This window comes from Garra rufa, chromosome 3 (genome assembly GCF_049309525.1).
Source record: "Garra rufa chromosome 3, GarRuf1.0, whole genome shotgun sequence".
NCBI lineage: Eukaryota > Metazoa > Chordata > Actinopteri > Cypriniformes > Cyprinidae > Garra > Garra rufa.
In genome coordinates this window covers 50,490,148-50,516,869 of record NC_133363.1, presented here as the reverse complement: position 1 = coordinate 50,516,869, position 26,722 = coordinate 50,490,148, and the positions used below count along the sequence as shown (strand labels likewise).

The 26,722-nt window shown below is 39.0% G+C and overlaps 1 protein-coding gene across 1 annotated transcript in view; it reads left to right on the top strand.

Moving 5' to 3' along the window:
- The first annotated feature begins 282 nt into the window (after positions 1 to 282).
- The window catches only part of LOC141332155 (dynein axonemal heavy chain 2-like), a 326,684-nt gene continuing 300,244 nt past the window's right edge, over positions 283 to 26,722 (top strand). The window contains exons 1-8 of the mRNA XM_073837257.1: positions 283 to 430; positions 2,921 to 2,991; positions 7,276 to 7,446; positions 7,847 to 8,075; positions 12,424 to 12,534; positions 15,886 to 16,124; positions 17,103 to 17,294; positions 22,901 to 23,058. Of these exons, the coding sequence (XP_073693358.1) occupies positions 283 to 430; positions 2,921 to 2,991; positions 7,276 to 7,446; positions 7,847 to 8,075; positions 12,424 to 12,534; positions 15,886 to 16,124; positions 17,103 to 17,294; positions 22,901 to 23,058 (1,319 nt within the window). The remainder of the gene's footprint in view (positions 431 to 2,920; positions 2,992 to 7,275; positions 7,447 to 7,846; positions 8,076 to 12,423; positions 12,535 to 15,885; positions 16,125 to 17,102; positions 17,295 to 22,900; positions 23,059 to 26,722) is intronic.

Sequence of the window (26,722 nt, the reverse complement as noted above, 5' to 3'; positions counted from 1 at the left end):
TACAGCAAAAACAGTAAAACAGCTTTCTATTTGAATATATTTTTAGATTTTAATTGATTTTATTTCAAAGCTGATTTGTTTAGCATCATTACTCCAGTCACATGATCCTTCAGAATCTCAGTTTCTGAATTCTAAACCATATATATAAACGATAATAACAGTGATGCCTATTTTAGCAAACACCACTGAAAATAGAGTATGTGGTTATTGTATGACTCACTATATCTGTGCCCTACTCTTACTGAAAGGTGAGCGTGCCCACAGAGGTATCAGTCTCTCAGGATGGCTGACCCAGGGACCCCCCAGCCTGCCCGTTCATCTTCCAGCATGTCCATGCAGTCCGATACAGAGAAAGGTCACTCCAAGAGCAAAGGCATATCCTCCACGCCGGTCTCAAGTGACGTCTCTCTAGAAGTGCCAGAGGTTGCAGGTATGAAATAGAAACAAGCTACTGTGTTGTTAGTGTTTGCCTCCCTCTTGTAAATAGTGTACAAGCAGCTCTCTGATCCAAGTAGGGGTAACTGCAGCCTGGAGCAATGGGCGTGCCGAAAGGTGAGGGTGTGGCAAAAGGTTTCTCATCGGTCTCGCCGAAAAGCAGGGGCGTGCCAAAAGGTTTTGTGAAAACTGCCTGCATGGTGCGGGTTACTGACGTCATCACCACGGCAAGTTTAGGTTATAGTTTCGCTATTTCCCTTTCCTTTCTGCTAAATGACAGATTTACAGTTAACAATACACAAGTAAAAAAAAACTCTGAATGAATGCAATAATCTTTCTATTTATTTTTTGTCTATATAACATTTAAAATAATAATTAGTAATATTTATAATAAGTAAAAAAATGACACATTCAGGCCAGCATATTTAGTTAATAAATTATCTCAAAATTCTAACTTCATCTTTGTGTACCCTTACGAGTAATAAGGCTATTAAACTAGCTTTTTTTTACTGAGTTTAGTGAATTATATTTTATAACCCCTTTGCAAAGTCATGTAAATGTATTTTATTTATTATTTATTTATTTTTATTATTTATTTTATTGTAGTATTCTTTTCATTAAAGCACTTGAAGTGAACATATAACAATGAACAGCTGTATTTTTATTAACTAATACTAACAAAGCTTAAAAAATGCTGTAATAAATGTATTGTTCACAGTTAATGTTAGTTAATACATTAATTTTAACAAACAAAACCTATTGTAATATATTACCCTGAAAACTATGTTTTGCTCGATCCAGAACACTAGTTAATAAAACACCACTGAATTGAAAAATGAGTCAAGTGTTTAGTAACTCTCTGCTAAATGACAATTCATTTAGCAAACAGACACAGCTTTATTCACAATTTTTTTTTTAATTTAGTTTTGTTTTAAATTCAAGTAAACAAAAACATTTATTCATTTTGTAGTAGCAGTCCACTGAACAGAAGCCAGCAAACTCTTTGTCTGAATAGAAGGTTGTGAAGATCCCCTTCTTTCCACTGCCACTGTATCCAAAGGTGTTTTTGTAGATGTATCAACAGTAAGCGCACCTGGTGAACTCAAACTCCACTCTGTATTCTTTCCTCACTTCTGGACTGACAGATTTACAGTTAACAAAACCTACACAAGTAAAAAAAAAAAAAAAACTCTGATTGAATGCAATAAACTTTCTATGTATTTTTTATCTATATAACATTTAAAATAACAATTAGTAATATTTATAATAAGTAAAAAAATGACACATTCAGGCCAGCATATTTAGATGTTCATTAACAGCCAAAATTTTAACAAAAGAAAGTAAAATGTACACACATTGGCAATATTGCCATAATAAATAAATTGTACATCTGTGACATTTTAACATGACTTTCAGAATAAAAAACTATATTTGATTGCTTTTATTCATTATACAGGTATATATATATATATATATATATATATATATGTGCACACATTTTTTGTGTACTTGTAGTCTTCAACCTTATAATGATCAACAACAGTAACGTTAAACTAATTACTAAAAGCTTTGAGATATAACGCAAAGTAATTTGCATTAGAACAAACTATCGTAATATACATAACTACGTTATATAAAGCACAGATAAACATATGATGAATTACACTTACCACCGCAATCTTCTCTTGCCTAAAGTTAATTACTTAATGCTGATTAGCCTTCTTCTTCTTAAAGTTTGTTTGGCGGTTTGTAAACCAACTGAAAAGTGCTTTACCGCCACCAGCTGGACTGGAGTGTGGAACAAAAGTTTAACGCTGATTGGCCAATACAGTAAAAGCGAGACCAATGAGAAAACTTTTGGCACGCCCCTACCTTTCGGCACGCTCATTGCTCCAGGCTGCAGCTACCCCTGTCTCCTCTGATCTGCCAGTTATTTACATTATGCTAAAAAAAGGCACTGAGTTTGAGGTCATAATGTATTTAAAATGGTGCCGAAAGTGTCAGCACAACGGTATAGTGGTGCAGAGTTATTAATCATTGAAAAGTGTGACAGAAAGCTCCTTTACTGCCACTCATCGCTAACATCTAATGCACTCACACTCACTTTCAACTTTTATTTTTTCTAAAGCCAACACGTAGTAGAAATGGGCTTTCAGTAAGAAAAGGAGCTGCAAATGGATTGGTTCCACCACAATCTAATTGTAGGACCTCTGCGCCTGTGACCATTGTATATTTGTGATTATTTTCACACTTCTTTTTTGTATTCACATTCTGCCACTTTTCGCTTGATATGTTTTTACTTATTCTTACATTATTTCTTGTGTTTTTAGGCACCTTGTAGAACAAAGTTTTTGCAGAAGAGCCATAATTGTATTATTCTGTCTTTCCACAAGCTAGACCTGAACTGTGGTGCAAAATGTTTTCTAATCTAAACTCAGTTGGTTGTTTGAATTGCTCTTTGCATTATGTTTTTTTTTTTTTTCAGTTGAGAAAGAGAAGCCTGTCTCAGAGGTGGATGTTTCAGCAGAGGAAGTAGATTCCTACACGAAACGGCTGGTAATTCACTCGTACATGCTAAATTACAAGCCTTTAGGCACAGACACTGATAAATCACCTCACAATGATTGGGATTCTTATCTGATTATAATCTGCAATTTATAATTTTTCCCTCGCTTGAGTCTCGCGCCTGCGGTCCTGGCTTACTAATCAGTGCTTTCATATCGGCGTTATTGAGTTCTTCTAATGATGTGAGTGAATATTTCATCCGCTCTCCACATGCTCCGTAGGCTTAAAGGCAGTGCTTAATTTGAGCCGGATCCTGCCGGATCCTGTTCCGGCAAATGTCAGATTTTGGATTTTTGCGTTCCGGTATTTGTTTTTAAAGATCCGGCATTATCAAGTGCTTTTGTGACCGTGCGTGCATGCATACATGACAGAGCAAGCGCAGGTTTATGTGGATGTGTTTGGAAGATGCTTGTTGGACCTCAACATATTTTTGACCAATCAGCTTTTTTAAGTTCAAAATCGCTCTCATTTATTGGAGCTAACTGCTTAACCCACTCTTTCCAAACGTGCACTGCTCGCAAAACATATTAGTGAGCAGCGGAATGTTTAGAAAGAGACTGTAATATTAGAAATAATACCAAATCAAGCGAAATATTATAATGTATAAACATTATCAACACTATAAACATAGCTGTAAGTTAGTAACTCTGACTCCAAAACAAATCATTTAAATGTAACGGTATTCAGAACAGGAATGAAATAAAATAAATAAAGCTGAGAAACCAAAACAAAGCGAAACTAAAAATACCAGGCGTTGGGCTCACGTAGCCTACCTCTGTAATTCGGCATAAATCAAAGTGTTTCCATATTCGCAATGTATTTGAATGATAAACTATTATTTATAATGTATAGTAGGTTTTTACGTGCATATATCGATGGAAAAAATATTCTCTTCAGCAAAAATGCGCCAGCAGACTGGACCGATTAAACTACAGACTATTTAAATTGACCAAAGTAACATTATAAATGTTTGATTAACTGTATCTTATTTTGATAATGTACAGACTGCAATGTCAAGTTTGAATTACTAGAACATGTGGTGTGTGCGCACGCAAGGCGCCAGCGCGATCCAATAGCTGAAACATAAAATACTCCACTATTTTTGGTCAGACAGAAAGAGTTGGACATAATTCCGTAAAGGGTTTTATTTATGCACGCTCACAGGATGCGCGTTCTTTCATCTCGGTTCTCCGGTTTCCTTTTTGTAAACTTGTTTGCGCCTTACATTTGTTTTAAAATGTTTCAATATTTAAGTCAGATACCTTTCATTTATAGACTATGATTGTGTTTTATTTTTATGACAACACATTTTATTTGCAATGTAACTTACATTTCCATCATCCTGTTGACCCAGGGTTTGTGCACTAGGCTGCAGTCCATGCAGAAACTTGTAAACTAGTTGATGCTGCGTCATTGAACGTTCCGGTAAAACTGAAGTTGTGTTGTCAGTGTCGGTCACAGCGCCTTTTAACTGCTGTTTTGGATCCGGCAATTATTTATTTACAAATTAAGCACTGCTTAAAGGTCTTGTTTGGGCCCCGTTCACACATTAGACCTCATCATCGATCACACAAATCCGGAGGACGGCAGCAAGTTAGTGCGAGAAACATCATTAAATTCCACCCAGTGGTCTTCAAAATAGAGGAAGAAGAGAAGCATATTGTTGAACTGTAATTTCCGTTGCAGGCTCATGCATACGCATGACGAGGTCTTTGGCTTAAACAAGATAGATAACCCTTGGTCACAAATGATGGCTGATGCAAATAGCACGGGAGGAAGAAATAACTGAGAAAGTGAGGGGCGAGTGGGCAGAGCCAGCCAGCGAACTTACAGCATCTCTGTCCTTTCATCAATGAGGTTAATAGAATTAATTACAGCCCTCTGGCTGGAAAAAGGCAATGGCATTTACATGCAGTTGCTCAGTGTGTCCGCCCCTGCTGGGAGACCCTGTAGAAAAAGCAGCTGGTGAGCTGGTTGTAATGACATTTGTTATAGTAATGCACATTCACTGACATTAGCCCTTTAGACAAATATCAATATGTTTATGGTAGTTATGTGATGCTTTTAGAACAAAGATAAGACTAATTATTAATGTAATGTGTTACACCACGCAACTTCTGAGAGGATGATGGGGGTTTTTCATCCAGTTTGACATGCAAAATACTCTCACCATATAATTTGATGTTAAGCCATATCATGTTTCATCCAGTTTGGTTGTATATGCCCTGCCACATAACAACAGTGTACTAAAAACGTAGTTGCTGAATTGTAAATAGTGTCACGCCATATAAAAAAGTATATAGTATAAAATATATATAGTAACAATAGTAATATAGTGATATTTGTATTAAGGACGCATAAACATGACAGTAAATACATTATGAAATCAAAATAAAAAAATTTTTGGCTTTTAGTATGAATTTGTTAGCCTTAAAAGGTTAGTTCACCCAAAAATGAAAATTAGCCCATTATTTACTCACCCTCCTAGGTGTATATGGTTTCCTTCTTTCAGATGAATGCAATTGGAGTTTTCGGAACAAAAAATGTTCTGGCTCCTCCAGGCTTTATATTGGCAATGGGTGGGTGTTTCTCTTCAACAGTCCAAAACAAGTACAATAACATGCATCCATCCATAATTAAAAGTGCCTCACCTGGTTCCGGGGGGTGAATAAAGGCCTCCTGTAGTTAATCGATGTGTTTCTGTAAGAAAAATGTCCATATTTAAAATGTAATAATCACTTTTCTCTAGCTTGCTCTAACAGTTGTATATGGAAGCCACTTGGGGCGGATAATGTGGGATGTATGCGTTGCGAAAGCGCCACATAGAAGTGACGAATAAGATTGCGAGTGGACAGAGAAAAACACTGTGGTCACGAATTAGAAGTACAAAACAAGAATTTGTAAAGAAAAATGTCTGAGGATTTCGATATAAGCCAAGAGGTGACTGGTTTTCGTGAGACACACAGGTGCAAGCAGTATGCATATGTCCTACGTCATCTGCCCAAACTAGATTAAACTGATTAATCCATTTTAAATATGGATATTTTTGTTACAAAAATGCATCAATTTGCTACAGCAGGTCTTTATACACCCCTCTGCTAAACCCTCCGACTGCATTCAATTGAAAGAAGGAAGTCATTTACACCTTGAAGGTGAGTAAATAATGGGCTAATTTTCATTTTTTAGGTGAACTAACCCTTTAAGGTTATCTATAAGCTAGTGTGCTCCAAAACAATAACAAAATTTGCATTTAGAAGAAATAAGCATTCAAAACGTAAGTCTTTATCTTCCGCCAATATGGATCAACAATTTTAATGACATCACCCAGCACTTCAGCTTCTCATCAAACTTTCTGTCTGAACAAATGCTGTCTAGAATCTGACGCATCCCTCCCCCTGCCTATACTATAAATAGACACTGAATCTGCGGCTAAAATCGCTCACTTGTTCACAGAATTTGTATTTTCTGTATGGTAAATGGCATGTAGTGCACTATATAGAGGATAGGGAACAGTTCAGACAGTGTAAAAATGCATTCCGTTGAGGCGAATAATGTCGCATTCACACTGAGTTACACGAACTGCTGCAGCGCACACACAGCCTCCAGAAAGACGATAGCACAGAGCGGATCATATGTGTGAGTCGGCACAGACCTCAACATGTATTGGACACATTTGAATTCTACACAAAATGCTATTTTATATATTGATAATGCATTACGTATGAGATTGTGACTGTCGTACACTGTCAAATGTGGCTTTACCCAGCTCAACAGCTCTGGCCCAAGCTGTGATATAAACAAAATGCTATTGGCTATTACAAAAAAGGGGGTGGGACTGCTGGATATGTCCCGCCCTGTCTTCCTGTTTCAGTCGAAATTGCATCAACACATAGAATAAAGCTGCATGTTTCAAAGCACTTAAGTTGACCTTTAATAATATTTCAAAAGATTTGTTTTTAAATAAATGTTGTTCATTTTTAAACTTTCTATTAGGAAACTAAAATGATAATAACTGATAATAATGTAGTGTAGGGGATCATATGACACATTTTAAAACATATTAAAATAGATTAGAACATATTAAAATTTCACTATATTACTGTTTTTACTTATTTCTCAAAAAAAAAAAAAAAATGCACCCTTGGTGACATAAAAGACTTCTTTCAAAAACATTTTCAAAAAACTTTCCGACCCCAAACTTAAATGATTGTTTGAAGAAAATAAAAAAAAAATATTTATTTGAAATATGATTCACTGATCTTTTTTTTCCACCAGAGAGGAGCATTTAAAAGCCGTCTAGCATTGAGTGGTATATCAAAGGAATCATGGACAGAGGAAAGTGAGCGAGCCTTGGATAAATTCATCTCAGACTCTTCTGTCAGGCTTCTCATTGTCTACTATGACCCTTTGACCGGCCTACGCGTGGACTACGCCATACCAGCTCAGGTATGCTGCGGCTCTATTTTGAGAAATGACATTTAACGTCCCAATCAGAGCCTTTTGTGTCACAATCTCATAAAGACTCTGAAGATTATTCAGGGGTTGAGCGTGCTTGTTTTTATAATGATATTTTGAGCTTCAATTTAATGAAGGAACATGCAGAGGTTCCTTAATAAATTTATTCTTCATGCGTTGCGTTCATTTCTAATGCATCTGGTGGCTTGCCAGGACACCAAAGATCTCATTGTTAAACTGTGTGTGATGACCTCTGGTAATCCATTAGCACTCAAAAATATGAATTAGCAACATCTTCTCTTTCCCACTTATCCATCTTCCATCTCCCCCTCTCTCTCTCTCTCTCTCTCTCTCTCTCTCTCTCTCTCTCTCTCTCTCTCACTCCCCCCAGGTGGTTGAGCACATGTCCTACTTCATTCGGGCAGAGGACAGTATAATCACAGAGGAGAGTTTTAGGAGCTCAGTGCAGTTTGGTTCTATAAGGGGAGGCGCCGTAGAGGGTCTCCTCAGGCTGATGAACGGCGTTCACACCCCTCAGGTCACCCTCAGCACTGCCTGGCCAGAGACTGCCAAGAACAACTACTCTGTAGAATTGCACCGATTCCTCAGCAAACTTACAGGTAATGACAGACAGTCACAGTGCCATCTAGTGTGGGTGCTTCTCAGATGGTAGCTGTGACCTTCTGTATACACTTGGCACAGCATACTGCCCTCCAAAGGCAGAGTGCAGTAACTACGCTAACACTGAAACTGAGAAAAATGCCTTTAAAGTTTTTACACCAGCTAGTCAAACTTGTTGACACTCTCATTACTCTGAAAGAATTAATTGAACCAGTGAAAAACTGAACCAGGAGACTTTGCCACAAGACAAAACAGTTGTCACAAAGTCAATTTTAGGCCTTAACTCAATTTTGACCAAATGTGTAGTTACTGCGCTTTGCCTTTGGAGGGCAGCATAAAATAAATGTACGGTGGCCGACAGAGGCCAACGCGCTGCAAACAAGAAAACACATGCAAACAGAAAAAAACGACAACAAATTAAGAAAACATCTTCATCAGTTTGACAACACAGGCGCTGCAAATCCTCGCAACGCAAACACAAATACGGAAACGCGCTGCAAATTCTCACAACACAACCAAACTCAGAAACGCGCTGCGAACACCCGAGGGCGCTGCAAACTAACAAATGCGCTGCATATAGCTCAGTCCACAACGGAAATGTTTCAGGGGGACCTCAAAAAGTGACGAACTCATCTGGGACCTGATTATTTATATCACTATATTACCTGATTATTTATATCACTATCACCTTGAAGTGATACTATACTATCACTAAAAGGCGATAGTTCACCGATAACACCTCTGCTCTGACCAACAGCCACTGAAAAAATAATCAGGTCCCAGATGGGTTCGTCACTTTTTGAGGTCCCCCTGAAACATTTCCGTTGTGGACCGTGTTATATGCAGCGCCTTCGTGTGTTCGCAGCGCCTTCGTGTGTTCGCAGCGCGTTTCTGAGTTTGGTTGTGTTGTGAGAATTTGCAGCGCGTTTCCGTATTTGTGTTTGTGTTGCGAGGATTTGCAGCGCCTGTGTTGTCAAACTGATAAAGATGTTTTCTTAATTTGTTGTCGTTTTTTCTGTTTGCATGTGTTTTCTTGTTTGCAGCGCGTTGGCCTCTGTCGGCCACCGTATAAATGCCTTAAAGAGAACCCTGGGTATTAAGACTTGTATAGCCTAATAAAGCTTAAATGATGCATCTTACTAAAATATGTAGTAGAAAACGCATGAAAGATTTATGTTATTTAAAAAATTGATATCGGACTATGGGGAGTGCCATTATTTTAATTACGTAGAACGGTTGCATTTAGTGAGCTACTGGCACTGAGCTACACTATTTCCACTGTAACTCAATTAGAAAAATAAAACACTGATACGATGACCGCAGCTGCTGAAAAAGCTTACAGGTGACGATGCAAGCATAGGCTTAAACCAAATGCTGTACCCTTGATTTTCCTCACAAAGAGTCTAAACACACCTGAATGTCGAGTAAAATCTGTGCTAAAAGACTCTATCAGTGACAAGCATTGGCATGTTTACTTTGCTTGTAAGCTCTTTCAGTAGCTGTGATCTACTAAAAGCCACAAAGTCATCAGAGCTAAAGTAGAGAGAACACAGACGCAGGGCTTTAGGAAGTTCTGTTTGTCCACAGGCATCTTCCCATTGGCTGAAAATTACAACCAAAAGCCGTTCAATGTGGCATTGTATCTCTATTTTATTTATATCTGAGTTGTGTTGCGGTAAAAATATTATTATCATGACCCCGCAGCCACTGAAGGAGTCTCTCAGTGCAGATTTCACTAGATATCCAGGTGTGTTTAGACTCTTTGTGGGGAAAATCGATGGTACAGGATTTTGGTTTGAGTCTTAAATCCATCGCCACTTGTAAGCTCTTTCAGTAGCTGTGGTCATCGTTTCACGATTTTATTTTTAGTTGTGTGGCGGTAGAAAAATTGTAGCTCAGTGTCAGTAGATTACCGAGTGCAACTGTTCTACGTTATCAAAAATATGGTGCCCTCATAGTCTAAAATATGTAAATAATGATGTGGATTTTTTAAATAACAAAAATCTTTTTCAAATTTTCTACTACATATTTCAGTAAGAGACATCATTTATGTCTTAATACACAGGGTTCCATTTTAATGTATAAATAACAGCTGAAAAGGGGGGCATGAAAGGCGTCTTGGTGGTTTTAAAATTGTGTACATTGGCAAAAAAATGTTTTTTTTTTTGTTTTGTTTTTCTCATAAATTGATTGTAACTTTCATAAATCATTACAAAGAAAAACAATTAACAAATTGAATCAAACATGACATTTTTAAGTAGAAAGCCTGAAACACTATTGTCTTATGAAACATACTTTTAGTAATCTTTGCTTTATTTACATTTTTTAAAGTGCATGTACATTAAGGAGCTGCATAAAGTGCATCTCAAACTCGTATAAAAATATTTTTGTAATACGTATAGCACAGAATTTTCTTTTTTGGTGTTTTTGCACTTTTTTCGTGATTGGACAGATGAGATATGACAAGAAGTGAGTTGGGGAGAGAGAGAGGAACAGGATCAGGAAAGGTCCACGAGGCGGGATTCAAACTCGGGACACCCGAAGCGCAACTGCGCCATATGTTGTCGCACTGCTCGCAAGGCAATCGGCGCCAACCAGAATTTTTTTTTTCATTAAAAAAGTAATAAAGTGCAGCGTTGCAGCCCAGATGCTTTATTATTTACGTACATGCTCACTGAAGTGCATTGACTTCTCTTTTACTACCACCTTCACATATATGTTATTGATCCTTCCTCTCATCCATATTGCAGTCAGCAGCTTGCTTCATATATGTTTCTTTCACATTAGGCTAAGCCCAAGCGCTACTGACCTGGGATCAGATTCCCATTTTGTATTTTGATTTTCTCTCCGTCGGCTTAACAGGTATAGCTGATTCAGAATCAGTGCTTTTTTGGGGGGCTTTTTTTGCAATCTGACTGAGCTTCTCCAACGCCAGCCATTCAGAGGTAATCACCTGGCACAGTGGAGCACCGTGATGGTTCAATTATTATGCTCATCAGTCCAATCAGCACACCCACATCACCCAGAGCAGCACGACTCTGACTAAACAGAAATAACGCAGCCACCAATCACAGGCTCTTCTTACACAGGGAATGGCACCGCCGCAGTGCTCCCGGGTAATCAGAAAGCCGTTCGACAATTTTAACAATTCGCCTTTTGGTTCTCCTCTTTTAGCACATCATTCTGTAGATCATGTTCAAGGCGTTAAGACTGGGTGCCAAGAAATACATTTTTAAAGCCAGTGGAGATGTATGGAAAGATGATTCAAATGGCATACCGCAGAGTTGCCTTGAATCAGTTTTAATTAAGCTAACAAATAACAGTGAGGTCACAAAGTGCTCTTCAGTGATGTATTCAGTCGGTTAAGTGGTGTAATTCAGAGGGAATTCAGGTTGAAAATGAAAGAAGCAAGTAAGAGCCACAGGTATATTGATGTTAGCCATGCCTTTTCCAAAAATAACAGCACAGGCTCAGTTCATTCTTACTCCTTGAGGTAAAGCCTTGCCAATTTACCAAAGCTGAAGAATTGGGGCTGGAATTTGTACTGGATAAATATAGACACTGTATACTCACTCCTACACAAAAACGGCACACACCATAGGATTAGACACAAAAATACACACGCATGCACATTTTTCGCATCTCAGCCAGCTGACTCATTCATTTTCCATCTTTTTTTTTCTTTTTCTGATGTCTCATTACTTTCCCCCTGGTGTATCCCGTTTGCTTGTCTTTGTTCTCCCTGTAAAGGCCAATCGAATGCTGTCATTGTGTTCCTACACTCTCTTTATTTCTATGTCTCATAACTGCCATCACAGAATGAAGCTGCTAGTCTAACTTGTACACACTGGCCTTGTTCCTTTTAATCTTTTCATCTCACAATACGCTATGCAGCTTTGTATCTCGCTTTTTCTTCTGTCTCCCTCCATCAGACTTCTCCTTCCACAAAGTTTATATGACAGACCTCTATTATCTTTTTATCTGTCTTTCACTCTTTAAACGCCTGTTAAAGTGGTTGCAGTGAACATTGTTTTTGATGTCCAGCATGGAAGGAGCAGTGAATACTGTAGAAAGCCACAAAGAAAACTAACAGCAGTTGTAAAACCAGTTTTGCAGTTTTGTGACAGCTGACACGTGCTGCACAGGCATAAAAGTGTAGCAGTAAACTTTTATTGTGTTTCCCTGTTATGCTCTTGTGTTGATTCATTTCACCAACATGCAAAGCACTATAATGTAAGATGGATTTGCTGTCTGCAGCAGTAAGAATGAGGAAGGAGATGATGGATTTCATGATACTTGTTGTACTTGTACTTGTTAATGATGTCCAACTGTTGTTCTTCTCCACAGACAGCAAATACAAACTGCTGGGCAGCACAGTGCTCTACGTCCCTCTGGAGGCTCTGCAGCACCGCCCAGAGGAGGCCGTCATGAACAAGAGTCTGGTGCAAAGGCTAGAGAGTAAGACTGAGGTCGTGGGTGTATGCATGGGTACTTGTGTGTGTAAATGGGTGTGTGAGGGCTTGAATAATTTCTGATGGAGTGGACTGTGAGGAATGAACAGTGTGAAAAGTACATAAGACGCTGTATGCAGGAAATTACATCTACCGTGACAGTCCGTGGCTAGAGCCTGTGAGTGTGATTTACACAGTAACCACAGCTGAAGGGCAAAAATAAAGGGCTAATTCAATTCAACACTGCCATGCTGCTCTAAGAAAGTTAAAGGAGTATTTATTAAATTTGGCGGTCCTGGAGGGGTCCAGGGTTAAAGGGACAAACTGGGGGCACTTGGAGGTGTTGGAGAAAAATGGTATTTTAGAAGCTAACTTAAGAAAAAAAAGAAACCACAGGACACGGTATGAATGATACCCGACTCAGGGTGTTTTACAGCAGGCGGCAGAGCAGAGACTGTTTGTCCTCCAAGCACTTTTATTTAAAATTTCTCCACTGTCCTAAAGTCAACATGAAGTCAAAAGTTACCGTTTATTTATACAGGCTTAGTTTAATATATATAAATACTAGTGGTGGGTCGTTATGGGCATTAACGTGCTGCGTTAACGTGAGACTCTTATCGGGAGATAAAAAAAATATCGCCGTTAATCTATTCTCAAAGTTGGGTTGGGAGCTGGGTCTATACTACGCAAGCTATGATGACTTTCACCTTGATATTTTAGTGCGGATGTATACCTAGCCGAATTGCACTGTAGGGGGCGAGAACGAGTCTTCGAACCTGTGTGTATGCCTACTGTGAAATTACCACATCAAATGAGACGTGCTAACATGAATGCAGCTATGAAGCCGCAGAGCAGGGGCGTTGCTAGACCCTTTTTACTAGGGCACGTGCGTGAGTTATAATTTACTTTGATAATCCCGAAATAAAGACATTAAACTATATGAAACAACTGAATTGACGCTTCTAAAAGCAATGCAGTTTAACCGAAGATGCACGCAGATATCCATGCCCATGTGCGTCCGTCTATTTAACTGCAACGCGCACGTCGCGCAGCCTTTTATGCAGGAGTACATGCAGTGTAGGAATAGTTGGTTACACAAGTGTGTATAGTTAATTGTGTTGTAAATGCAATTGTCAAGCAGTTTGTGATGCATTTTGGAAACAGGAGATGAGCCCCTGGTCTAATGCGCCACCTGGCTTGAGAAACCCTTTCTCAAAGACTTACTTTTAGTCATTATTTGGGTAGCACACATATTCCGAATGCCTTCGGCAGAATTCAAATTAGCCATTTTAATCTAGATTAATCTAGATTAATTCCAAGATTACAGTGAGATTAATCGAGATTAAAAAAAATAATCTATGCCCACCACTAATAAATATAGTTTAAAAGTTAGTAAGATTTAAAGAAAATGTTTTTAAAAGTCAGTCATGCTCATCAAGACTGCATTTAAGTAATCAAAAGTATAGTAAAAACAGTAATATCTTGAAATAATATTACAATTTAATTAAGTTTTCAATTTAATGTTTTAAAATAAAATTTATGGCCAAGTCATAGCAGATATTCTAATATACTAATTTGATGTTCAAGAAGAAAAATATTATTTTTATCAGTGTTGAAAAAGTACTGCTTAATACTTCTTTGATTAATGTTTTGATTCTTTGATGAACAGAAAGTTCAAAAGAACAACATTTATATTTTTTTGTAACATTATACAGTCATTTTTAATTTAGAAAATAATCCTCGCAGAGTAAAAGTATTAACTTCTTTCCAAAAACAACAAACTAAACCTTACTCCAAATGAATACTATATTTTTCTATTATTAATATTATTTCTGTTTGCATGTTTCTTTTAATCCTTTGTCAAAACTAAATGACTTACTCTGGCTGTGAGATGACTTTCCTTTTTGGCTGATGTTATTTTGCCAGAAACAGGTATAGGAATTTGGGCTATTTAGGCTATTGCTGAATGTAATGCAGCATTACAAAAATGCTGCCGGTAGTTAACAGTAATTTAATGCTGGTTATTATAAGCTGGTCACGGCCAAAATGCCAAATAGCAGTAGATTTGAAAACAAGCATCACCAATGGGATGTGTTGAGATGCTCTTGAGGGTGAGCTTGACCTTCAGCATCCACATTCTCAAAGAGCTGCCTCTAAAGTGAGATTTGATGGCGTTTCAGGAGCAGAGTAGTCATCAACAACCACATTCATCTCGCTCCATTCTAAGATAGAATTGCACTTTTTTTTTACGATTTTATAAATAAATTTAAATAATTAAATCCTAAATACTATGGCAAAAGAGTACTACCCCCGCATTAATTGCTAAAAGCATTAATATTAGCCAACATACAGTATTTAATAGGGATTTAATGGTTGAAAGTTCAAAATAAGAGCTCCAACCCATATTCTTAACTAAGAAAACTTTAGTCAGAAAAAAGTCAGTGAATTGACTTGTACCTGAACTTTAAAGGGGACTCAACCCCCTATTTATTAGTGAAATACTGTCTCAGTCTAATTTACATTCACACTGGTGTTTTAGGAAGCCAAACTAATTATAATATTATAATAATAATAACAAAAATGACAGTAATAGCCATATATTGTAATACAGTTGCACTGCAAAATAAATGAAAATGAATATTTCATAGGTATATTGTTTTTGCTTTACATTACAGTAGGGAAATTAAAATACTTATTTCCTAATTTCTACACTTAAAATTTTGAATTTGGACTGCAGTAACGTTGCCCATTTAAACCGATAGCTGTTTGTCTAGTGAAATGCTGTAATCATCTGCTGCAAAAATAAAGCATAACTGGTGGCAATTGCATTCCCAACGCGTGCTAATCTCACAGAACTTGCAATAAACAAGTTCACTGCATTCACTGTGAACAGAGACGTTCTGAGGCACGGAAAACACTGGATCACAAGCTGATCGTCTGAAAAAAGTGCGAAAAGCCATATTGCGCTTTTGGATTTAGTTAGTATGACAGATACTGTGCCAAAGCATAATGGCCCAAAATACAACTTTAAAAACCTTTTATGTTAGAATAGGAAGTTTAAATATGTTTTAAAAACTACACTTTTTGCCTAGAAGACCTATTGTTTCATATCGTCATGTGATCACAATAATATCGAGACAGTTTTGCTAACGCAATATTACAATATTGGTAATATCATTACATCCCTAGTAAAGTTAATGAAAGATCATGCAGGGGTGTGTGGAACTTTGTGAATGATGAAGATTTAAATTAAACTTTCTGCTGAATTCAATTACTGAAGATTCAATGCAGACCTGCTGGTTTGATTAAGTAGAATGCAGCTCCTCACAAACCCTTTTTGTCTTTTTCTCTCTCCCAGTGGTGATGATCCACTGGACACGTCAAATAAAAGCAGTGTTGAGCGCTCTACCCATAAGCGATATAGGAGACACCTCGGGCCTCCTGGAGGCGATCTCTTTCTGGAAGAGCCGCTGTGCTGATCTGGACAGCATTAGTAAGCAGCTGCAGAAACCTGGAGTCTGTCATATAGAAGCGATTCTGCAACTCTACACATCAGCCTACATCCCACCCTTCTGTAAACTAGCCAAGCAGATCCAGGTACAGCTGAGCATCTACGTATGTGAATGTGTGTGTGTGTCCATGGGTGTGTGAAAATATGTGTGGGGCTACATGGCAGGAATTGAGCCGAGGGGTAATGGGCTGAACAAGAACATTCTCTGGCTGTTGATGATTTATATGCGGCTTCTGAACGGCTTCTCCTCACCCCTCGGAAATGAGGCCGTCTCACATTCGGGCTTCACTATTACGAGTTGGCCCGGCTTCTCATTTCAACAGGAGACGGAGCATGTCTGTCAGCTCTACTTCAGCGCTTAGTGTCGCACCCTCGTTGCCCCTTAACACTGATTTTGGATCAGTTTATGGTTGTTCTTATAATGATTTAAGATTGGGGTTTAGATAGAGGAAGCTAGTCCTGCATCAGTGTGGAGGACACGTGTCCTTTTTTCTGATTGTTATGCCTGCAGCTTCATACTGCGCAAAACTGCAAGGCTGCAGCAACTGCCATCCTTCATTTCATACAATCTCCAAGCCTCTAAAAAAATCAATGTGACTAGAGTGAAATAATTAAACATCAGGCCTATTTGACCTTCAGGGGCACCCATGACTGCTTATAATAGTGACGTTGTTGAGTCAGCTGTGTGCCTGATCATTGCCCCGTAACAGCCACTATTGTGTATGGTGGCAATCAACAAAGGGTGTTGATCCAAGAACAAGTCCCACTGGGGTAAAACCCTTTAAGCTTATTCGGATGTCACTGAAGTTGACCCTAACTGTGCCAAACTGACTTAAGATGAGTGAAATCAGGGCAATGTAAAGGTGTTCTCAATTATTTGACCTGGTTTAGGTAGTGCTAAATTTGGCAAGAGCATGTACTGTATCTGTCTATTTGTCTGTCTGTCTGCCTGCCTATGCATCTATTTATCAGTCATCTATCCGGCTATGCATCTATCCTATATCTATCATTCTATATCTACTTTCCAACACTGAAGTAACGTTGATTTTTATTTTGTTCTCCAGGATAGTACTTTGCAGGCGCAGTCAAATGTCTCCTTCCTGTCCCTTCTGAAAGAGCCATGTGAGGAGCTTGCTCAGCTTAAACCTCGTGAGATTGCACCCAAACTCGCTCACATCCTTAACCTCATCCGTGTGATATGGGTCAACTCCAGCTACTACAACACCCGTGACAGGATCACGACTCTATTATGCAAGGTACCTCATTTTCCTAATTCAAAAATAAACAGAAACTGGCAATATTTTGTCTGAAGTTACTCATAATTAAAGTCCCCATGAAATCAAAACTTTTTTGGCTTTTAGTATGAATATGTTAGACTTTAGGTTATCTGTAAGATAGTGTGCTCCAAAACAATGACAAAATTCACATTTAGAAGATATACAATCTCTAAGTTCCGCAAATAAGGATAAAAGATTTCAATGACATAACCTTCAATTCAACTTCTCATCAAACTTTCTGTCCAATCAAATGCTCTCTAGAATCTAAAGTGCCCCGTCCCCTACACTATAAATACATGCTGTAGCTGCAGCTGAAATCAGTCACTTGTTCACAGAATTTGTATTTTCTGTATGAAAAATGGCACGTAGTGCACTATAAAGGGGATAAGGAACAATTCAGACAGAGTAAATATGCATTCCGTTGGGGCGAATGAACCGAATCGTTGCAGCGTACATGAATTCTGAATTATGCGCAAGTCGGCACAGACCACAAAGGCCATGTACAAACTGCAAGTTTCAGGAGTGACAACTGTATTTAAATGTGGGAGTGACTCCTGTACATTATCGCTTCATGTGTGTACGCAACAGCAGTCACAGTCAGCAGGAGTAAATAAAAAATTTGCCATTTGGTATCTTCCATTTTTTGGCTCAAGACTCTTTTTGTCTGTCGATTTTAACTAAACTATCTCTGATAGACATGCTGTGTTTTGTTTATGCTCAGGAGGCCTCTTTAGAGAGCGCTGTCTTGCAGTGTTGCCATGTATTTATAAGCGCTTTTAGGCATGCTGTACTCTATAGAGTTAATAAAGTGGTCTGTTGCGGATATGAAATGTATTATTTTTTTGGTGTTATAAAACATAAAGCATTTGGGTGTTTTAGTGTTTTTTTGCGCTTGTCCTTGTTTGTAGTGGTTTTCGAAGAATATCTGGCAACACTGACACTTTACCACAGGGCTTGTGAGCTCATCTAGCCCCATGTCAAAATGTGCTAAGGTTAAGACTTCTTTCACTGTTATTTTCTTGCATCTCACATACAGACGAAGACACATTTCTGATACACGTTTAAATACGTCATTAACAACTAGGTGTTTAGTTCACTTCTGTACACTGCGTAGAATTTCTGTGAATGCGGTTGTCACTACCTGTATGTCCACCTACACACTGCAGCTAAATTTGGTTGTCAGTTCACCTTTTACTCCTTTATTGCATTCTGTGCACACATAATTCACTAAAATACAGGAGTGACAACCGTATTAAATCCCAAAAAGTACAGGTAGTGACAACCGCATTTACAGAAATTCTACGCAGTGCGTACGGAACTGAACTGAACAAGTAGTTGTTAATGACGTACTTAAATGCGCATCAGAAATGTGTCTTTGTCTGTATGTGAGATGCAAGAAAATAATGTTAAAGTCTTAACCTTAGCACATTTGGACATGGTGCTAGTTGCACTCATGAGCCCTGCGGTGAAGTGTCAGTGTTACCAGATCTTCACAGAAAAAAACTACAAAAATAGACAAGCACAAAAACACTAAAACACCCAAATGCTTTATTTTTTATAATGCGTAAAAATCATATATCTCATATCCGCAACAGACCACTTAATTAACTACATAAAGTGCCTATCTTTATAAGCTAAGACCAAACAACATGCCTAAAAGAGCTTGTAAATATGAGGACATGGCCACACTGCAAGACAGTGCTCTCTAAAGCAGCCTGCAGACTGCTGGTTATGTCCCACCCTGTCTTCCTGTTTCAGTTGAAATTACATCAACACATAGAATAACTCTGCATGTTTCAAAGTGGACCTTTAACTTCTTGAACTACTGTTTATGAGCATACAACTGCTTATATGATAATGTCTAAATGTTTTATTATGGATAATATGTAATCCTTTATTTGTATTATTGCATCGTATGTCCATTATACAAATGCAAATCGTCTGTGCAGAATGATTGAGTAAAGCGATACATTATATGATAGATTATCTCTTTATATCATCGAGCGAATTGATTTTCAGTGCTCCGACAATGAAGATTGATCCACTACACCTTTTTATTGTTATGCACAACCCTTTGTCTAGGCTCACAGATCAATCACTTCATGCATAATTTTGTATGAATCAGCTAAGCTCTCATGCTCAAAGGTTTTCCCTCAATCCACTCACATAGACCTGTACAGTCCTACAGTAGTACCTGCTGCCTGGATCTCACATTCCCCCCCTCCTCTACTTCCTACACATCAAAGTTTGGATTGCTTTGGGCTCCGCCACATAGATAAGCCATCAGCCGCAGTCGTGTAGCACATGTAACACGTGTTCTTCAGATCAGACGAGCGGGGCCTTGCGTCTCTACGCCACCCGCTCGCATCGCTTCGCTTGCTTTTCATTTCCATCCTTGGCTCCTTGAGAGCATCAGGGAAACCATTTAACCTTCTGTAATTACGCTCTGACCCTTCCTCTGCTGGAATCACATGGTACCACTGCCACTTTGTTTCCCTCTCTTTTTTTTGTTTCATTTTTCTTTTTTCCTCTCTTTCATTCTCTTCTTTGAAAACACATCAAGGCAAATCGGACTGCTACAAAAACATTTGGTCTAATTGTTTCCTGAGGGGTGAGATTGTGCACACATGCTGAAATGCCCGCATCAAATTAGCATTTGTTTTCCAGAGGGCCATTTTTATTCTCTGAGGTCACATTTGCACCTTTGACCCGCATGTGCTGCATGAGTTCAAGTCTAGATGATCTTTTTTCCCTTTTGTTCAGACTTAAGTTCACTCAGCAAATGAAATTCTGTCATCATTTACTCACCTTCATGTCATTCAAAACCTGCATGAGTTTCTCTTTTCTGTGGAACACAAAAAAGATACAATCTCTTACAGTATGTTTCTATCTATGCAATGAAAGTCAATGAAACTGTATTGTTTCAGACCCGGTTGACTTTCAATCTGTATACAAAAACAATTTGTCTTTCACAGAAGAAAGAAAGTTATACAGGTTTAGAACAACATGAAATTTTCATTGTAGGGTGAATTACTTCTTTAACACAAGCTCTGCTGCATTGCAGCACCACCCCTTAAACAAAAAGGCAGTTGTATCCTTTTAGTCTGTCAGAAATACTCCTGTTCATCCACAATGCTGTAATTCTTTACACACTCTTACCCAGGCCAAATGCCTGTGGTTCAGTCAAGTGAGCTCTGTGCACTTTGTTCTTACCTTGTCAAACACACAGACTATCTAATGTGAAAAGTTCTATTGTCTTAGGTCAGTGCTTGTGCCATGAAAATGGCTTAGGTTATGCTATAATAATTTTTGAAGTGAAAGAAAGTTCTCTCCTCCTGCGATTAGAAACAGACTTCATCAGTTTACATGCATATTTTTTTCTGCTGGAAAATTGAATTTCTATTTGCCTGAGTGAAAGATTCCTGTGACTGATATAGGGCCTCTCTGTGGAGATTTTTATGTTTTTATTGTTATTCTATGAAATAACGTTGCCATTTTTCTCATGGCAGTTCCACCGTGCCATGAACATACTGTGAGTTTAAATCACCCGCTAAGGTCCATTAATGCTCACTGACTTGAATCTTGTACCTGGTTCACAGATTTGGCCCATGGTCTTGTAAGACTGATGAGGGATCAGCTTCCCCTGACCAAATCTGAAATGAAACATTTTAGAATAAATTGAAGAAACTGTTCTAAAATCAGAGTGCAATGGTGATTTCTATCAACACCCATATACAAATACATCTAAATGGGCCGTAAAGTCCACCCAGCGCTTTGTTGTCATTGGCTGCGTGTAGTAGCGCGTTAGCAGTGCCGTGTTTAATGAAGGTGAAATGGGCCCGGTATTTGCACTCTTTTTCAGTGGGTTTCTCCCTCTCTAAGATGTAAAATAACATAAGAAACCTGATTATTTCAGCAGGCAAGCATTTTATTGTGCTTGCAGTGAGGAAGGAGGGAAAGAGCGGAGGTAGAGAGAAAAGACATGGAGCAGAACTTGCTTTCTTGATTCTGTTTCCAGTCAGAGGTTTCCAGCTAATAATTTCCAATCAGAGGGCATTTGAGTCACGATGTGTGTATTTGTGCGTGGATTTGTATGTGTGCGTCACGACCACCTTCCCTTGTCTCTCCCTCAGGGCTTCAGCGTTTCTTTTATTTGTTTTTGGTTTGTTTTCCCCCATCCTATTTCTCCGAGCTGGTAGAGCCTACATTGGATTTAATATCATTTTCCAATCAGCCAGCGCTAGCGGCCATGGGCTTTGGACTCCGGTGTGCTTTTCCGTTTAATACCACGAGAAAAAAAGAGAGGTAAAGAAAGAGTTCAAATGCATAAGGCCTTCAAAAGAATAATTTGTAATAATTGTGCCAGCATTCCGAGACTGATGTGCTCATTGTTATTTCGCACATGAGATTCACAGCTCTGTAAGCTGTCTGCTTCCCACCGTCTATTCCCTGATATGAAACACCATCTGCCGGGGTTTCTTAAAGCTCAGCGCCTGTCATCTATTCTTACCTCCTACGTCCACCTAACCCTACTCTCAGCTCCCCAAAGAAAGCCGGCGACTCGTTTTTTTTCCCCCTGCGCCAAAGTTAAGACACGCTTCTCTGCTGATTTTCAAGAGCTGCTGTGACAGAAATGGAAGAAACGTCTCTGATTGAACAAGGCCTTAGAAATCTCTTGAGACGCAGGCGTTAGGACATGTGTTGTCTTCATTTACAGAAGGTTCTTTTTTCTCTCTGTAAAGAGAGGAATGAAAAAAAGAAATATATTATGAACTCATAAGCTGTTTAATTCTGTGGCTCTCTTAACCTTTTGCTTAAATGAGAATTTTGAGTCATTTACATATCAATTTAATTTCCTCTTGTTTTGTGCCTCCTTCATTAAACCAAGAATTTGCCTGGCACTGTAATCAGCGTGTAGTACACATTACTGCAGCATGGTACAAACACACACACACATACACATACACTTTTTCTCTATCTTTCTTCCACATACACATTCTTTCCCACTGATATACACATGTACTACTTTCTTTCTTTCTGTTTTCTTTCTTTCTCTCTCTCTCTCTCTCTCACACACATGCTTGTTTCAGCGCTCTATGGGGTTCATCTGCTTTATGAAGCCGAGAATGAATGGGAATCTGTCGTTTCACATCCTCCACTATATGCATCATCAGCGATAATTACACTTTCTTCTCCTCTCTTCCTCTCTCCCCTCTTTGTTACCTTCTCGTCATTCTTTTTTTGCTCGTTTCTGTACAACGATCTCTGTTTTTGTAAGGCGTAAGGTTTGAATGACACCAGGCACAAAAGCCAGGGTTTTTACGGGAGCAAATCCTGTCTGATTCATAGCAAAGTCTGTACTCAAGGTTAATCTGCACCTGAATGCGGAGCACATTACAGCACACACCTGTCTGTGCTTGCTTTGGTACAGTCAATGCGGTTCTCTCATCAAACATTCATGCGCAAATCCTGAGTTACGAAGCTGAACATCCTGACATGCAGTAGATACAGACATAAAGACAGGTTCATACACAGATCATTGGGTGTTTCATGTACATTACTATACCATGTGTTTTTTCTTGCAGATTAGTAATGAAATCATCCGTCTGTGTTGTCGGGAGATTTCTCTGGACAGGATCTTCCAGGGTTACGTGATCTCCAGCAAGCAGATTCTGAATGACTGCATCCAGTGCTGCCAGGCCTGGAAAGAGCTCTACCTGCACACCTCCCAGCTCCACCACAAGTACTGTAGCCCTCAATCATCATTTCTGTCTCTCTCTCTGAGCTCTGCTCTGTTCCCTACAGCACAGGAACACACCACTTAGAACTGCACTGTGATTGCACTGTATTACAGCAGCACCCATCCACTTTACACGCCATAACTCTGAGAGTTACTACGGTCAGCAGTGACATATGGAGAGTCGTATCATTTCAAATATAATTAAGCTTCTTCAGTGATTTATCTCTGCTTACACTCTGCTGGGTGCCATACTGTTTCGTATCAGCGTCGCAACTAATGTTACCACTTCTACTACTAAACCTGGTATTATCACTGCAGCTGCCATTCTTGCTACTGCCACTGCTGTTACAACTAGCACTTTGCTTTTCTGTTTTACTGCTGTTCCACTACTAATCTGAAGATTACAACTTGATCTCATGATGAATATGTATGTGTGGGAACTTTTTCGCAAGACACGAAATACGTACTGCTATGTACGTTTTGTAACATAGAGTGTTCAATGTGAAATGTCCACTGAGTGGCGCTAAAAGAGTGCTTCGTTTTTTTCCCCCAGAACAGATGAACGTACATGGTATGTTTTATGTGATGTTGGTTTTGTACATGCCACCACAGTCCGTTGAGTGGCGCTATAACTCTAATCCACTGTGACGTTTTAAAATAATGTACCATTTGCACTACACCTAAACCTGCCCGATAGTATGATCAAAAGTGAATGTGAGGTAAAAACGCAATTGCAAGCATGCCATTTTAGCTTGTTTTTCGATCTCTCATTTTAAAGGAGAAGTCCGGTGTGATATTGACCTAAAGTGTAATGAATCATGATACCGAGGGTGAACTTACCTTTCATAGCTCATCTCGGCTTGTCCCCTGCACTACGAAATCTGGCACTAGTTAGCCGATGCTAACAACAGGTTGTCGTTGAGGGTGCATCGGGCATCGGACTAGCCATGTAAATAAATTACTGTTTTACACCATTTACGAGGCACACAGTAGCTCCACACTTCATTGGTAGACTTCCAAGGGCCCTGACATTTAAAACGAGACATTGAGAACTTTGAAAAAGCACTGGTAGTTTATTTACAAGAAGATTTATACAGACAATACCTTTAGGAAATTTACCGTTCGCCGCCATCTTGAATTTAGTCACGATAAGTCAAGTGACGAGCAGAATTAATATATTTACAAAATATGATTAATGCTTTATGATTAAGTCTTTTATGCTCACCATGTTTTTTTTTTCTTTTTGGTCGCTCCAAATTCTGTTTCAGAATCAGCTAAATGTTTGTCCTTTTCTGTCTGAGTCAGCTGTACACAGAGTCAGCGCCTGGTCCCTCTATACAGCAGCTAATAGAGAGCATGCTTTAAGCCTATATTATTTACTGCTCGCCCTCCTCTCTGTCTTTCAGCTTTATGGCCCCTTCTCCCTGTCATTTCCACCATCACTGGCTCTGCCTAACCCACCCAGTCATCTCAGCTTCTCCACACAATTCTTGCGCTCGTGCTCTCTCCCTTTCGCATTGGAAATGATACCGCTGCTAAATGAGAGTGCCAAAGCTGTTCCGTGATTGCAGCCCTCCTGCTAAAAAGAACAGCATTTTACGGTGCGATGACAGAGTTTCTTCTTCAAAGTGATGGCAACTTACCGCCAAATGACAGAGGCTGAACACTGCAGCATCCATTTGAAAGGAGCTCTCTCAGAGTCATCTCCCAGAGTTTTTTATTGCACTTAGGTTTAGGTTGGCGTTTCTTCTTTAGGTGTGGTGAAACTTTGCAATACAGTTTCATCATGTCCCAGCAGAATGCGACGTCTGCTTCGTAGCATTCCGCTGTAAACTATGGCATAACTCAAAGTGGCTGTGATTTTGAAAGATGTTAACAGTGTAGCAAATGCTGTATTGTTGAAGCTGAATGTAACAGATTCAGTGGGAGGGATACTCTGTAGAGAAGAATCATTTATTTCCTAAGCAAGTCTTCTCTACAGGATACAGCCATTCAGTTGTGGCTTTTAAAAACAGCAAGGGGCTCCAGAGGTATTTCATGGAAAATAATGTGCGGTCAACCAAACACAGCACAATGTTCTTAGTGGGTTACACCCTAAGGTCTCTCGCTTTCACCCCAACCCCGTGGTTTTTCGGATTGTATTATATTTTTAGTGTTGTGGGCCTGCTGGTTGTTTATGACTGTTGGCTCCATTTGTTGTGATAGAAGCAGAGAGTTTGTTTTGCCCCGCAGATCCTGAGATTTCCAATTCTTCTCTTAAGTAGCTGACCTCATCCTCCAAAATACAGCCAGTCTTCAGACAGCACAAGGAATACAGTGTTACACTGTACAGTGATTCCTACTTTAGATGCAGTAAATAATGTTAAAGGATTAGTTCACTTCTAGAACAAAAATGTACAGATAATTTACTCACCCCTTGTCATCCAAGATGTTCATGTCTTTATTTCTTTATTCCTAAAGAAATTATGTTTTTTGAGGAAAACATTTCAGGAATTTTTGGAGTTTGAACTTCCAAAATGCAGTTTAAATGCAGCTTCAATTGCACCAGATTTGATGGAGGTATTTGTCAAAGTAGTATACTCAGGTTTGTTATTTAGTATATTGATATTTAAGAGAAAAAATTCCACCTCAGAGATAAGATCTGTATTTTTTTTTCTTCAGTAAAGAATACTGTGTTTACTGATTTCACTAGAGCATTGAGAATATGATATACATCTGAGAACTTGTGAATAGAATCGTTACAGAAGAGCATGCTAGTATTGTTATTATGAGGCATTTGTTGTTGCAGTACCATTAATGGCCTGCCAGCTGCAGCAATAATAGCCTGCACTCCTGCGGCCTGGGCCGACGGCAGCACTTGAAGTGAATCGATTGCTGCACTAGTAAATTCAATACAGCGCTGCAACTAAAAACTTAAGGCACGGCAGGCCTCCGAGGTAGGATTTGATTGTCGCTGCTTTACGATGTATTGAGTGCGAGAGTGAATGCCCTGTGTAAAGCAGACAGCATTATAAATGGCCAATGTTAAAGCTTGGATCCAGATGCTTGAGGTTTGGTGTTAAGCAAAGAAAGACCTTTTTCTATTTTCGGTTCGAGGAGGAAGACCATCACGCACACACTCGCAAATGTCTTTAGAGTTCAGCTCTGGGTTGATGTCTTTGTCTCTGGGTAAAGATGTCACACTCATAGCTGTGTAGCAATTTGTTAGTAATAAACAGCAAGCAAATGCACTTAGCGTCATAGTATTTTACCATCATTGTGCTGTTCTTTGCTCAGACTGGAGGAGGAGAAAATTAGCAAGTGTCACTGGCACTTTTGCAGCTCACATCACGTCAGATACTTTCAGAGAAATGATTGATCAAAGCTGGCTGTCAACTCTATCAGTCTGGACAGCCAGGAATCAAAGGTCACCTGTGTTTTTCTCCAGAGCTATTTTACTGGCATCATATGTATAAGTAGGAATCACTTAAGCTGCTTTGCTCAACCTCATGGTGCATGTGTATGTTTATATATGTGTGTGTTGTGACATGATTAATGTGGTGTTAGCTGCAGCATGCCCTTTATCCTCTGTCCTCCTGGTGGCCTCTCTTTTTTTGTTTTTTCACTCACTTTATCATTCAATCTTTTTTTTTTTTTTTTTTTGCTTTGAACACTCTCTTCTCCTCTT